Source organism: Glandiceps talaboti, chromosome 16, assembly GCF_964340395.1.
Source record: "Glandiceps talaboti chromosome 16, keGlaTala1.1, whole genome shotgun sequence".
Taxonomy (NCBI): domain Eukaryota; kingdom Metazoa; phylum Hemichordata; class Enteropneusta; family Spengelidae; genus Glandiceps; species Glandiceps talaboti.
In genome coordinates this window covers 23,818,067-23,834,080 of record NC_135564.1, presented here as the reverse complement: position 1 = coordinate 23,834,080, position 16,014 = coordinate 23,818,067, and the positions used below count along the sequence as shown (strand labels likewise).

General features: G+C 31.7%; 1 protein-coding gene across 8 annotated transcripts in view; it reads right to left on the bottom strand.

Moving 5' to 3' along the window:
- The window catches only part of LOC144447869 (neogenin-like), a 281,364-nt gene that overhangs the window by 65,564 nt on the left and 199,786 nt on the right, over positions 1-16,014 (bottom strand). For all 8 annotated transcript variants that reach the window (XM_078137986.1, XM_078137991.1, XM_078137990.1 and 5 more), the window contains one exon: positions 7,036-7,262. In XM_078137986.1, the coding sequence (XP_077994112.1) occupies positions 7,036-7,262 (227 nt within the window). The remainder of the gene's footprint in view (positions 1-7,035; positions 7,263-16,014) is intronic.

Genomic DNA, 16,014 nt, shown 5'->3' with positions numbered 1-16,014 from the left:
ACTATGCATAAAAGTAGTTATTAGTATCCTATAATGTCATCAAACTATGCATAAAAGTAGTTATTAGTATCCTATAATGTCATCAAACTATGCTGAAAGTAGTTATTAGTATCCTATAATGTCATCAAACTATGCATAAAAGTAGTTATTAGTATCCTATAATGTCATCAAACTATGCATAAAAGTAGTTATTAGTATCCTATAATGTCATAAAACTATGCATAAAAGTAGTTATTAGTATCCTATGATGTCATCAAACTATGCACAATAGTTATTAGTATCCTATGATGTCATCAAACTATGCATAAAAGTAGTTATTAGTATCCTATGATGTCATCAAACTATGCATAAAAGTAGTTATTAGTATCCTATAATGTCATCAAACTATGCTGAAAGTAGTTATTAGTATCCTATGATGTCATCAAACTATGCATAAAAGTAGTTATTAGTATCCTATAATGTCATCAAACTATGCATAAAAGTAGTTATTAGTATCCTATAATGTCATCAAACTATGCTGAAAGTAGTTATTAGTATCCTATAATGTCATCAAACTATGCATAAAAGTAGTTATTAGTATCCTATGATGTAATCAAACTATGCTGAAAGTAGTTATTAGTATCCTATAATGTCATCAAACTATGCATAAAAGTAGTTATTAGTATCCTATAAAGTCATCAAACTATGCATAAAAGTAGTTATTAGTATCCTATGATGTCATCAAACTATGCATAAAAGTAGTTATTAGTATCCTATAATGTAATCAAACTATGCTGAAAGTAGTTATTAGTATCCTATAATGTCATCAAACTATGCATAAAAGTAGTTATTAGTATCCTATAATGTCATCAAACTATGCATAAAAGTAGTTATTAGTATCCTATGATGTCATCAAACTATGCTGAAAGTAGTTATTAGTATCCTATAATGTCATCAAACTATGCATAAAAGTAGTTATTAGTATCCTATGATGTCATCAAACTATGCATAAAAGTAGTTATTAGTATCCTATGATGTCATCAAACTATGCATAAAAGTAGTTATTATTATCCTATAATGTCATCAAACTATGCTGAAAGTAGTTATTAGTATCCTATAATGTCATCAAACTATGCTGAAAGTAGTTATTAGTATCCTATAATGTCATCAAACTATGCATAAAAGTAGTTATTAGTATCCTATAATGTCATCAAACTATGCTGAAAGTAGTTATTAGTATCCTATAATGTCATCAAACTATGCTGAAAGTAGTTATTAGTATCCTATAATGTCATCAAACTATGCATAAAAGTAGTTATTAGTATCCTATAATGTCATCAAACTATGAACAAAAGTAGTTATTAGTATCCTATGATGTCATCAAACTATGCTGAAAGTAGTTATTAGTATCCTATAATGTCATCAAACTATGCTGAAAGTAGTTATTAGTATCCTATAATGTCATCAAACTATGCATAAAAGTAGTTATCAGTATCCTATAATGTCATCAAACTATGCACAAAAGTAGTTATTAGTATCCTATAATGTCATCAAACTATGCATAAAAGTAGTTATTAGTATCCTATAATGTCATCAAACTATGCATAAAAGTAGTTATTAGTATCCTATAATGTCATCAAACTATGCACAGAAGTAGTTATTAGTATCCTATAATGTCATCAAACTATGAACAAAAGTAGTTATTAGTATCCTATGATGTCATCAAACTATGCTGAAAGTAGTTATTAGTATCCTATAATGTCATCAAACTATGCTGAAAGTAGTTATTAGTATCCTATAATGTCATCAAACTATGCATAAAAGTAGTTATCAGTATCCTATAATGTCATCAAACTATGCACAAAAGTAGTTATTAGTATCCTATAATGTCATCAAACTATGCATAAAAGTAGTTATTAGTATCCTATAATGTCATCAAACTATGCATAAAAGTAGTTATTAGTATCCTATAATGTCATCAAACTATGCACAGAAGTAGTTATTAGAATCCTATAATGTCATCAAACTATGCATAAAAGTAGTTATTAGTATCCTATAATGTCATCAAACTATGCATAAAAGTAGTTATTAGTATCCTATAATGTCATCAAACTATGCACAAAAGTAGTTATTAGTATCCTATGATGTCATCAAACTATGCTGAAAGTAGTTATTAGTATCCTATGATGTCATCAAACTATGCACAATAGTTATTAGTATCCTATAATGTCATCAAACTATGCTGAAAGTAGTTATTAGTATCCTATAATGTCATCAAACTATGCTGAAAGTAGTTATTAGTATCCTATAATGTCATCAAACTATGCATAAAAGTAGTTATTAGTATCCTATGATGTCATCAAACTATGCATAAAAGTAGTTATTAGTATCCTATGATGTCATAAAACTATGCATAAAAGTAGTTATTAGTATCCTATAATGTCATCAAACTATGCATAAAAGTAGTTATTAGTATCCTATGATGTCATCAAACTATGCATAAAAGTAGTTATTAGTATCCTATGATGTCATCAAACTATGCATAAAAGTAGTTATTAGTATCCTATAATGTCATCAAACTATGCTGAAAGTAGTTATTAGTATCCTATAATGTCATCAAACTATGCATAAAAGTAGTTATTAGTATCCTATGATGTCATCAAACTATGCATAAAAGTAGTTATTAGTATCCTATGATGTCATAAAACTATGCATAAAAGTAGTTATTAGTATCCTATGATGTCATCAAACTATGCACAATAGTTATTAGTATCCTATAATGTCATCAAACTATGCTGAAAGTAGTTATTAGTATCCTATGATGTCATCAAACTATGCATAAAAGTAGTTATTAGTATCCTATAATGTCATCAAACTATGCATAAAAGTAGTTATTAGTATCCTATAATGTCATCAAACTATGCATAAAAGTAGTTATTAGTATCCTATAATGTCATCAAACTATGCATAAAAGTAGTTATTAGTATCCTATAATGTCATCAAACTATGCATAAAAGTAGTTATTAGTATCCTATAATGTCATCAAACTATGCATAAAAGTAGTTATTAGTATCCTATAATGTCATCAAACTATGCATAAAAGTAGTTATTAGTATCCTATAATGTCATCAAACTATGCATAAAAGTAGTTATTAGTATCCTATAATGTCATCAAACTATGCATAAAAGTAGTTATTAGTATCCTATGATGTCATCAAACTATGCATAAAAGTAGTTATTAGTATCCTATAATGTCATCAAACTATGCATAAAAGTAGTTATTAGTATCCTATAATGTCATCAAACTATGCACAAAAGTAGTTATTAGTATCCTATAATGTCATCAAACTATGCTGAAAGTAGTTATTAGTATCCTATGATGTCATCAAACTATGCACAAAAGCAGTTATTAGTATCCTATAATGTCATCAAACTATGCATAAAAGTAGTTATTAGTATCCTATAATGTCATCAAACTATGCATAAAAGTAGTTATTAGTATCCTATGATGTCATCAAACTATGCTGAAAGTAGTTATTAGTATCCTATAATGTCATCAAACTATGCATAAAAGTAGTTATTAGTATCCTATAATGTCATCAAACTATGCATAAAAGTAGTTATTAGTATCCTATGTCATCAAACTATGCATAAAAGTAGTTATTAGTATCCTATAATGTCATCAAACTATGCACAAAAGTAGTTATTAGTATCCTATAATGTCATCAAACTATGCATAAAAGTAGTTATTAGTATCCTATAATGTCATCAAACTATGCACAAAAGTAGTTATTAGAATCCTATAATGTCATCAAACTATGCATAAAAGTAGTTATTAGTATCCTATAATGTCATCAAACTATGCATAAAAGTAGTTATTAGTATCCTATAATGTCATCAAACTATGCACAAAAGTAGTTATTAGTATCCTATGATGTCATCAAACTATGCTGAAAGTAGTTATTAGTATCCTATGATGTCATCAAACTATGCACAATAGTTATTAGTATCCTATAATGTCATCAAACTATGCTGAAAGTAGTTATTAGTATCCTATAATGTCATCAAACTATGCATAAAAGTAGTTATTAGTATCCTATGATGTCATCAAACTATGCATAAAAGTAGTTATTAGTATCCTATGATGTCATAAAACTATGCATAAAAGTAGTTATTAGTATCCTATAATGTCATCAAACTATGCATAAAAGTAGTTATTAGTATCCTATGATGTCATCAAACTATGCATAAAAGTAGTTATTAGTATCCTATGATGTCATCAAACTATGCATAAAAGTAGTTATTAGTATCCTATAATGTCATCAAACTATGCTGAAAGTAGTTATTAGTATCCTATAATGTCATCAAACTATGCATAAAAGTAGTTATTAGTATCCTATGATGTCATCAAACTATGCATAAAAGTAGTTATTAGTATCCTATGATGTCATAAAACTATGCATAAAAGTAGTTATTAGTATCCTATGATGTCATCAAACTATTCACAATAGTTATTAGTATCCTATAATGTCATCAAACTATGCTGAAAGTAGTTATTAGTATCCTATGATGTCATCAAACTATGCATAAAAGTAGTTATTAGTATCCTATAATGTCATCAAACTATGCATAAAAGTAGTTATTAGTATCCTATAATGTCATCAAACTATGCATAAAAGTAGTTATTAGTATCCTATAATGTCATCAAACTATGCATAAAAGTAGTTATTAGTATCCTATAATGTCATCAAACTATGCATAAAAGTAGTTATTAGTATCCTATAATGTCATCAAACTATGCATAAAAGTAGTTATTAGTATCCTATAATGTCATCAAACTATGCATAATAGTTATTAGTATCCTATGTCATCAAACTATGCATAAAAGTAGTTATTAGTATCCTATAATGTCATCAAACTATGCATAAAAGTAGTTATTAGTATCCTATAATGTCATCAAACTATGCATAAAAGTAGTTATTAGTATCCTATAATGTCATCAAACTATGCATAAAAGTAGTTATTAGTATCCTATAATGTCATCAAACTATGCATAAAAGTAGTTATTAGTATCCTATAATGTCATCAAACTATGCATAAAAGTAGTTATTAGTATCCTATGATGTCATCAAACTATGCATAAAAGTAGTTATTAGTATCCTATAATGTCATCAAACTATGCATAAAAGTAGTTATTAGTATCCTATAATGTCATCAAACTATGCATAAAAGTAGTTATTAGTATCCTATAATGTCATCAAACTATGCACAAAAGTAGTTATTAGTATCCTATAATGTCATCAAACTATGCACAAAAGTAGTTATTAGTATCCTATAATGTCATCAAACTATGCTGAAAGTAGTTATTAGTATCCTATGATGTCATCAAACTATGCACAAAAGCAGTTATTAGTATCCTATAATGTCATCAAACTATGCATAAAAGTAGTTATTAGTATCCTATAATGTCATCAAACTATGCATAAAAGTAGTTATTAGTATCCTATGATGTAATCAAACTATGCTGAAAGTAGTTATTAGTATCCTATAATGTCATCAAACTATGCATAAAAGTAGTTATTAGTATCCTATAATGTCATCAAACTATGCATAAAAGTAGTTATTAGTATCCTATAATGTCATCAAACTATGCACAAAAGTAGTTATTAGTATCCTATAATGTCATCAAACTATGCATAAAAGTAGTTATTAGTATCCTATAATGTCATCAAACTATGCATAAAAGTAGTTATTAGTATCCTATAATGTCATCAAACTATGCATAAAAGTAGTTATTAGTATCCTATGATGTCATAAAACTATGCTGAAAGTAGTTATTAGTATCCTATGTCATAAAACTATGCATAAAAGTAGTTATTAGTATCCTATAATGTCATCAAACTATGCATAAAAGTAGTTATTAGTATCCTATAATGTCATCAAACTATGCATAAAAGTAGTTATTAGTATCCTATGATGTCATCAAACTATGCATAAAAGTAGTTATTAGTATCCTATAATGTCATCAAACTATGCACAAAAGTAGTTATTAGTATCCTATAATGTCATCAAACTATGCATAAAAGTAGTTATTAGTATCCTATAATGTCATCAAACTATGCATAAAAGTAGTTATTAGTATCCTATGATGTCATCAAACTATGCATAAAAGTAGTTATTAGTATCCTATAATGTCATCAAACTATGCATAAAAGTAGTTATTAGTATCCTATAATGTCATCAAACTATGCATAAAAGTAGTTATTAGTATCCTATAATGTCATCAAACTATGCACAATAGTAGTTATTAGTATCCTATAATGTCATCAAACTATGCATAAAAGTAGTTATTAGTATCCTATAATGTCATCAAACTATGCATAAAAGTAGTTATTAGTATCCTATAATGTCATCAAACTATGCATAAAAGTAGTTATCAGTATCCTATGATGTAATCAAACTATGCATAACAGTAGTTATCAGTATCCTATGATGTCATCAAACTATGCATAATAGTAGTTATTAGGGTCCTGTGATGTCATCAAACTATGCATAAAAGTAGTTATTAGCATCCTATGATGTCATCAAACTAAGCATAACAATAGTTATTGGTGTCCTGTGATGTCATCAATTCAACTACTGTATGCATAACAGTACTTATTGGTGTCCTGTGATGTCATCAATTCAACTATGCATAACAGTACTTATTGGAGTCCTGTGATGTTATCAAACTATGCCTAAAAGTAGTTATTAGTATCCTGTGATGTTGTACTTTTTTTCAGATCTAGTGCTGTAGAATGTGTTCGAACAGAGCTTCAATCTTTCATTAGTTTCCAATCTCAGTGGGCTTTTTAAAGAAGTTTGATTGAAATATAATATAATTCTACAGTTCAGTGAGAAGTCTATAGTAAATAGACTCACAAACAAGGAAAATCATATCGGTAAAAGAATATTGATGGCTAGAATGTAATAGGGGCATACAATTATTGGTAGTGTGTTTTTATAACACACACCAATTTTAGGTAAAGTTGTTTTCTTGTTATTTTCCATTCTTACCAACAAATGAATTCCTTTTATTCATTGTATCCATGGGTGGTTCATCAAGTGGTTTCATATCATCTGGATTCCTTGGTATCTGTGTCATTGGTTCTGGCATTGGTGGCTTTTCCATCTGTTTTAATTCCATTTGATCATGGTGAATCCATAGATCGGGTGGCTTGACATCCTTGGCTCCTGGTTTCTTAGCTCCTTTAGGTGGAGCCTTATAAGAACAAACACCTTGCCTACGGATAGAATATGTTAAATTGTCAAAGAATCTCACCAACCAACCTGTCTTGACAATGCTATTACTGACTAGTACATGAGCACAATGCTATGCTATTACTGACTAGTACATGAACACAATGCTATTACTGACTAGTACATGAACACAATCCTATTACTGACTAGTACATGAACACAATCCTATTACTGACTAGTACATAAACACAATCCTATTACTGACTAATACATGAACACAATCCTATTACTGACTAGTACATGAACACAATCCTATTACTGACTAGTACATGAACACAATGCTATTACTGACTAGTACATGAACACAATCCTATTACTGACTAATACATGAACACAATCCTATTACTGACTAGTACATGAACACAATCCTATTACTGACTAGTACATGAACACAATCCTATTACTCTCTAGTACATGAACACAATCCTATTACTGACTAGTACATGAACGCAATGCTATTACTGACTAGTACATGAACACAATCCTATTACTTTCTAGTACATGAACACAATGCTATTACTGACTAGTACATGAACACAATCCTATTACTCTCTAGTACATGAACACAATGCTATTACTGACTAGTACATGAACACAATGCTATTACTGACTAGTACATGAACACAATCCTATTACTGACTAGGACATGAACACAATCCTATTACTCTCTAGTACATAAACACAATGCTATGCTATTACTGACTAGTACATGAACACAATCCTATTACTCTCTAGTACATGAACACAATCCTATTACTGACTAGTACATGAACACAATGCTATTACTGACTAGTACATGAACACAATCCTATTACTGACTAGTACATGAACACAATGCTATTACTCTCTAGTACATGAACACAATGCTATGCTATTACTGACTAGTACATGAACACAATCCTATTACTGACTAGTACATGAACACAATGCTATGCTATTACTGACTAGTACATGAACACAATCCTATTACTCTCTAGTACATGAACACAATCCTATTACTGACTAGTACATGAACACAATCCTATTACTGACTAGTACATGAGCACAATCCTATTACTGACTAGTACATGAACAGAATCCTATTACTCTCTAGTACATGAACACAATGCTATTACTGACTAGTACATGAACACAATCCTATTACTCTCTAGTACATGAACACAATCGTATTACTGACTAGTACATGAGCACAATGCTATTACTGACTAGTACATGAACACAATGCTATTACTGACTAGTACATGAACACAATCCTATTACTGACTAGGACATGAACACAATGCTATTACTGACTAGTACATGAACACAATGCTATTACTGACTAGTACATGAACACAATGCTATTACTGACTAGTACATGAACACAATGCTATTACTGACTAGTACATGAACACAATCCTATTACTGACTAGTACATGAACACAATCCTATTACTGACTAGTACATGAGCACAATGCTATTACTGACTAGTACATGAACACAATCCTATTACTGACTAATACATGAACACAATGCTATTACTGACTAGTACATGAACACAATCCTATTACTGACTAATACATGAACACAATCCTATTACTGACTAGTACATGAACACAATCCTATTACTCTCTAGTACATGAACACAATCCTATTACTGACTAGTACATGAACACAATCCTATTACTGACTAGTACATGAACACAATGCTATTACTGACTAGTACATGAACACAATCCTATTACTGACTAATACATGAACACAATCCTATTACTGACTAGTACATGAACACAATCCTATTACTCTCTAGTACATGAACACAATCCTATTACTCTCTAGTACATGAACACAATCCTATTACTGACTAGTACATGAGCACAATCCTATTACTGACTAGTACATGAACACAATCCTATTACTGACTAGTACATGAACACAATGCTATTACTGACTAGTACATGAACACAATGCTATTACTGACTAGTACATGAACACAATCCTATTACTGACTAGTACATGAACACAATCCTATTACTGACTAGTACATGAACACAATCCTATTACTGACTAGTACATGAACACAATCCTATTACTGACTAGTACATGAACACAATCCTATTACTGACTAGTACATGAACACAATCCTATTACTGACTAGTACATGAACACAATGCTATTACTGACTAGTACATGAACACAATCCTATTACTGACTAGTACATGAACACAATCCTATTACTGACTAATACATGAACACAATCCTATTACTGACTAGTACATGAACACAATCCTATTACTCTCTAGTACATGAACACAATGCTATTACTGACTAGTACATGAACACAAAGCTATGCTATTACTGACTAGTACATGAACACAATCCTATTACTGACTAGGACATGAACACAATCCTATTACTCTCTAGTACATGAACACAATCATATTACTGACTAGTACATGAACACAATGCTATTACTGACTAGTACATGAACACAATGCTATTACTGACTAGTACATGAACACAATGTTATGCTATAACTGACTAGTACATGAACACAATGCTATTACTGACTAGTACATGAACACAATCCTATTACTCTCTAGTACATGAACACAATCCTATTACTCTCTAGTACATGAACACAATCCTATTACTGACTAGTACATGAACACAATCCTATTACTGACTAGTACATGAGCACAATGCTATTACTGACTAGTACATGAACACAATGCTATTACTGACTAGTACATGAACACAATGCTATGCTATTACTGACTAGTACATGAACACAATGCTATTACTGACTAGTACATGAACACAATCCTATTACTCTCTAGTACATGAACACAATCCTATTACTGACTAGTACATGAACACAATCCTATTACTGACTAGTACATGAACACAATCCTATTACTCTCTAGTACATGAACACAATCCTATTACTGACTAGTACATGAGCACAATCCTATTACTGACTAGTACATGAGCACAATGCTATTACTGACTAGTACATGAACACAATCCTATTACTGACTAGTACATGAACACAATGCTATTACTGACTAGTACATGAGCACAATGCTATGCTATTACTGACTAGTACATGAACACAATCCTATTACTGACTAGTACATGAGCACAATGCTATTACTGACTAGTACATGAACACAATCATATTACTGACTAGTACATGAACACAATGCTATTACTGACTAGTACATGAACACAATCCTATTACTCTCTAGTACATGAACACAATGCTATTACTGACTAGTACATGAACACAATCCTATTACTGACTAGTACATGAACACAATCCTATTACTGACTAGTACATGAACACAATCCTATTACTCTCTAGTACATGAACACAATGCTATTACTGGGTAGTACATGAACACAATCCTATTACTGACTAGTACATGAACACAATCCTATTACTCTCTAGTACATGAACACAATCCTATTACTGACTAGTACATGAACACAATGCTATTACTGACTAGTACATGAACACAATCCTATTACTGACTAGGACATGAACACAATCCTATTACTCTCTAGTACATGAACACAATCCTATTACTGACTAGTACATGAGCACAATGCTATTACTGACTAGTACATGAACACAATCCTATTACTGACTAGTACATGAACACAATCCTATTACTGACTAGTACATGAGCACAATGCTATTACTGACTAGTACATGAACACAATGCTATGCTATTACTGACTAGTACATGAACACAATCCTATTACTGACTAGTACATGAACACAATCCTATTACTCTCTAGTACATGAACACAATGCTATTACTCTCTAGTACATGAACACAATGCTATTACTGACTAGTACATGAACACAATCCTATTACTGACTAATACATGAACACAATCCTATTACTGACTAGTACATGAACACAATCCTATTACTCTCTAGTACATGAACACAATGCTATTACTCTCTAGTACATGAACACAATGCTATTACTGACTAGTACATGAACACAATGCTATTACTGACTAGTACATGAACACAATGCTATTACTGACTAGTACATGAACACAATCCTATTACTGACTAGGACATGAACACAATCCTATTACTCTCTAGTACATGAACACAATCCTATTACTGACTAGTACATGAACACAATCCTATTACTGACTAATACATGAACACAATCCTATTACTGACTAGTACATGAACACAATCCTATTACTCTCTAGTACATGAACACAATCCTATTACTGACTAGTACATGAACACAATCCTATTACTCTCTAGTACATGAACACAATCCTATTACTGACTAGTACATGAACACAATCCTATTACTCTCTAGTACATGAGCACAATGCTATTACTGACTAGTACATGAACACAATCCTATTACTGACTAGTACATGAGCACAATCCTATTACTGACTAGTACATGAACACAATCCTATTACTGACTAGTACATGAACACAATCCTATTACTGACTAGTACATGAGCACAATCCTATTACTGACTAGTACATGAGCACAATCCTATTACTGACTTAGTACATGAACACAATGCTATTACTCTCTAGTACATGAACACAATCCTATTACTGACTAGTACATGAACACAATCCTATTACTGACTAGTACATGAGCACAATGCTATTACTGACTAGTACATGAACACAATCCTATTACTGACTAGTACATGAACACAATCCTATTACTGACTAGTACATGAACACAATCCTATTACTGACTAGTACATGAGCACAATCCTATTACTGACTAGTACATGAACACAATGCTATTACTGACTAGTACATGAACACAATGCTATTACTCTCTAGTACATGAACACAATGCTATGCTATAACTGACTAGTACATGAACACAATCCTATTACTCTCTAGTACATGAACACAATCCTATTACTGACTAGTACATGAGCACAATGCTATTACTGACTAGTACATGAACACAATGCTATTACTGACTAGTATATGAACACAATGCTATGCTATTACTGACTAGTACATGAACACAATCCTATTACTGACTAGTACATGAACACAATCCTATTACTCTCTAGTACATGAACACAATGCTATGCTATTACTGACTAGTACATGAACACAATGCTATTACTGACTAGTACATGAACACAATCCTATTACTCTCTAGTACATGAACACAATGCTATTACTGACTAGTACATGAACACAATGCTATGCTATTACTGACTAGGACATGAACACAATCCTATTACTCTCTAGTACATGAACACAATCCTATTACTGACTAGTACATGAACACAATCCTATTACTGACTAGTACATGAACACAATGCTATTACTGACTAGTACATGAACACAATCCTATTACTCTCTAGTACATGAACACAATCCTATTACTGACTAGTACATGAACACAATGCTATTACTGACTAGTACATGAACACAATCCTATTACTGACTAGTACATGAACACAATGCTATTACTGACTAGTACATGAACACAATCCTATTACTGACTAGTACATGAACACAATCCTATTACTGACTAGTACATGAACACAATCCTATTACTGACTAGTACATGAACACAATGCTATGCTATTACTGACTAGGACATGAACACAATCCTATTACTCTCTAGTACATGAACACAATGCTATTACTGACTAGTACATGAACACAATGCTATGCTATTACTGACTAGGACATGAACACAATCCTATTACTCTCTAGTACATGAACACAATCCTATTACTGACTAGTACATGAACACAATGCTATTACTGACTAGTACATGAACACAATGCTATTACTGACTAGTACATGAACACAATCCTATTACTCTCTAGTACATGAACACAATCCTATTACTGACTAGTACATGAACACAATGCTATTACTGACTAGTACATGAACACAATCCTATTACTGACTAGTACATGAACACAATGCTATGCTATTACTGACTAGTACATGAACACAATCCTATTACTCTCTAGTACATGAACACAATCCTATTATTCTCTAGTACATGAACACAATCCTATTACTGACTAGTACATGAACACAATCCTATTACTGACTAGTACATGAGCACAATCCTATTACTGACTAGTACATGAACACAATGCTATTACTCTCTAGTACATGAACACAATGCTATTACTGACTAGTACATGAACACAATCCTATTACTGACTAGTACATGAACACAATCCTATTACTGACTAGTACATGAACACAATCCTATTACTGACTAGTACATGAACACAATGCTATTACTGACTAGTACATGAACACAATCCTATTACTCTCTAGTACATGAGCACAATCCTATTACTGACTAGTACATGAACACAATCCTATTACTGACTAGTACATGAACACAATCCTATTACTGACTAGTACATGAACACAATCCTATTACTGACTAGTACATGAACACAATCCTATTACTCTCTAGTACATGAGCACAATCCTATTACTGACTAGTACATGAACACAATCCTATTACTGACTAGTACATGAACACAATCCTATTACTGACTAGTACATGAACACAATCCTATTACTGACTAGGACATGAACACAATGCTATTACTGACTAGTACATGAACACAATCCTATTACTCTCTAGTACATGAACACAATCCTATTACTCTCTAGTACATGAACACAATCCTATTACTGACTAGTACATGAGCACAATCCTATTACTGACTAGTACATGAACACAATCCTATTACTGACTAGTACATGAACACAATGCTATTACTGACTAGTACATGAACACAATCCTATTACTGACTAGTACATGAACACAATCCTATTACTGACTAGTACATGAACACAATCCTATTACTGACTAGGACATGAACACAATCCTATTACTCTCTAGTACATGAACACAATCCTATTACTGACTAGTACATGAACAAGTCTTCATAGAAAACACATCCTTCAATACTTAATTCTATATGTGACTGAATTGTGACATCCTTTTAAAACAAATATGTGATCACAAATAAATAACTAAAATGTGTCTGTGATATGCAGGTAATAGCTGGATTTTGACAATTGACCCAAAAGGTGAAAGTCAAGGTCAAAGGTCAATGTCTAAAAAGAGATTATCCCTATGTATTAAAGTTGTTGTGTTATGCAGTAAATCATGATTGTTCACTACAAACATGACCACCATTCAGTTACAAGTTATGTGAGAATCAAAAGTTTTCTTTTTCTCTTGTTCTGCATTTTATTTATACATTTCATTCAAAGAAATTGGCCATATGAAAATGTTACACATGGACTGTAATATGCAAAAATTGGCCTGCATTGAAAATTGACCTAGTTCAAGGTCAAAGGTGTTAGACACTTGAATGGACTCCATGATTGAATTTTTTTGAGTTATGTCAGCATTCACTAAAAGTGATTTGAGCACTAAAGACAGGCCTTATGTATGTTTTTGTTCTTCTATATTTCCTGTGGACATGATTTCAAAGAAACAAGCAGTCATTGGAGATGACTCAGCCCCGCAATGGATGTTTATAGAGAATTGCCACCTGTCATGGCAGTGTGATGTATTAGATTGTATGAAATATAGTGGCAATGATGTTGTAGCACAACTGTATAATTGATTACATATTTTCATACATTTTTTGAATGTTTATTTATTTGTCTATTAATCTCTGTTGTTATCTTTGCAATATAAGTGATCATTTGGCTGTTGCTATGGATGTGGACTTGTTGCTAGGCACATTTACATACATTTTTTGAATGTTTATTCAATTTTCTATTAATCCCGTTATCTTCGCAATATATGTGATCATTTGACTGTTGCTATGGGCGTGGTCTTGTTGCTAGGCACATTTGCATACATTTTTACATGCTTATTCATTTGTCTATTAATCCTTGTTATCTTCGCAATATATGTGATCATTTGACTGTTGCTATGGGCGTGGTCTTGTTGCTAGGCAAATTTACATACATTTTTGGAATGTTTATTCAATTGTCTATTAATCCCTGTTGTTATCTTTGTGAAATACACCACCGTTTGGCTGTTGCTATGGGCGTCGTCATGGTTGCGAGGGTGTTTGCATACATGTTTTGAATGTTTACTAACTTGCCTACCAAATGGTTCTGTTATTCGTCAAAATATACTACCATTTGGTTGTTGCTAAGGGTGTGGTCATGGTTGCTAGGGCCAATTTTGTCAAAATGTTTTGAAGAAAATCTGCAGAATAACACTTTCAGAAACATCTCACCAAGTTTCAGACTCATTGACCAAGTACTTTTTGAGATATACGTTTTTGACCAAAAATGAACATTTTTACACCTAATTTGCATATCACTCATGGAATTTAATATTTCTTCGTCCATACATCCCTAGATGCATTCCCATTAAATTCCAGCCCAATCTGCTCAGTGGTTTTGGAATTATAGATTTTTGACCAAAAAGACACATTTTTAGCCCTAATTTGCATATCACTCATGAGACCATCATGACATGAACAATTCTAAATAAAAACACCCTGAAGAATGTTTCACCCATATTTCAGCCCAATCTGCCCAGTAGTTTTTGAGTTTAAGTTTTTTGACCCAAATCACAAACCTGTGGTAAGATTTGAACAATTTCCCAACTAGACACCCAAGGTAATAGACCCACCAAATATCATGGCAATCGGTTCAGCGGTTTTTGACTTTAAGTTGTTTACACACACACACACACACACACACACACA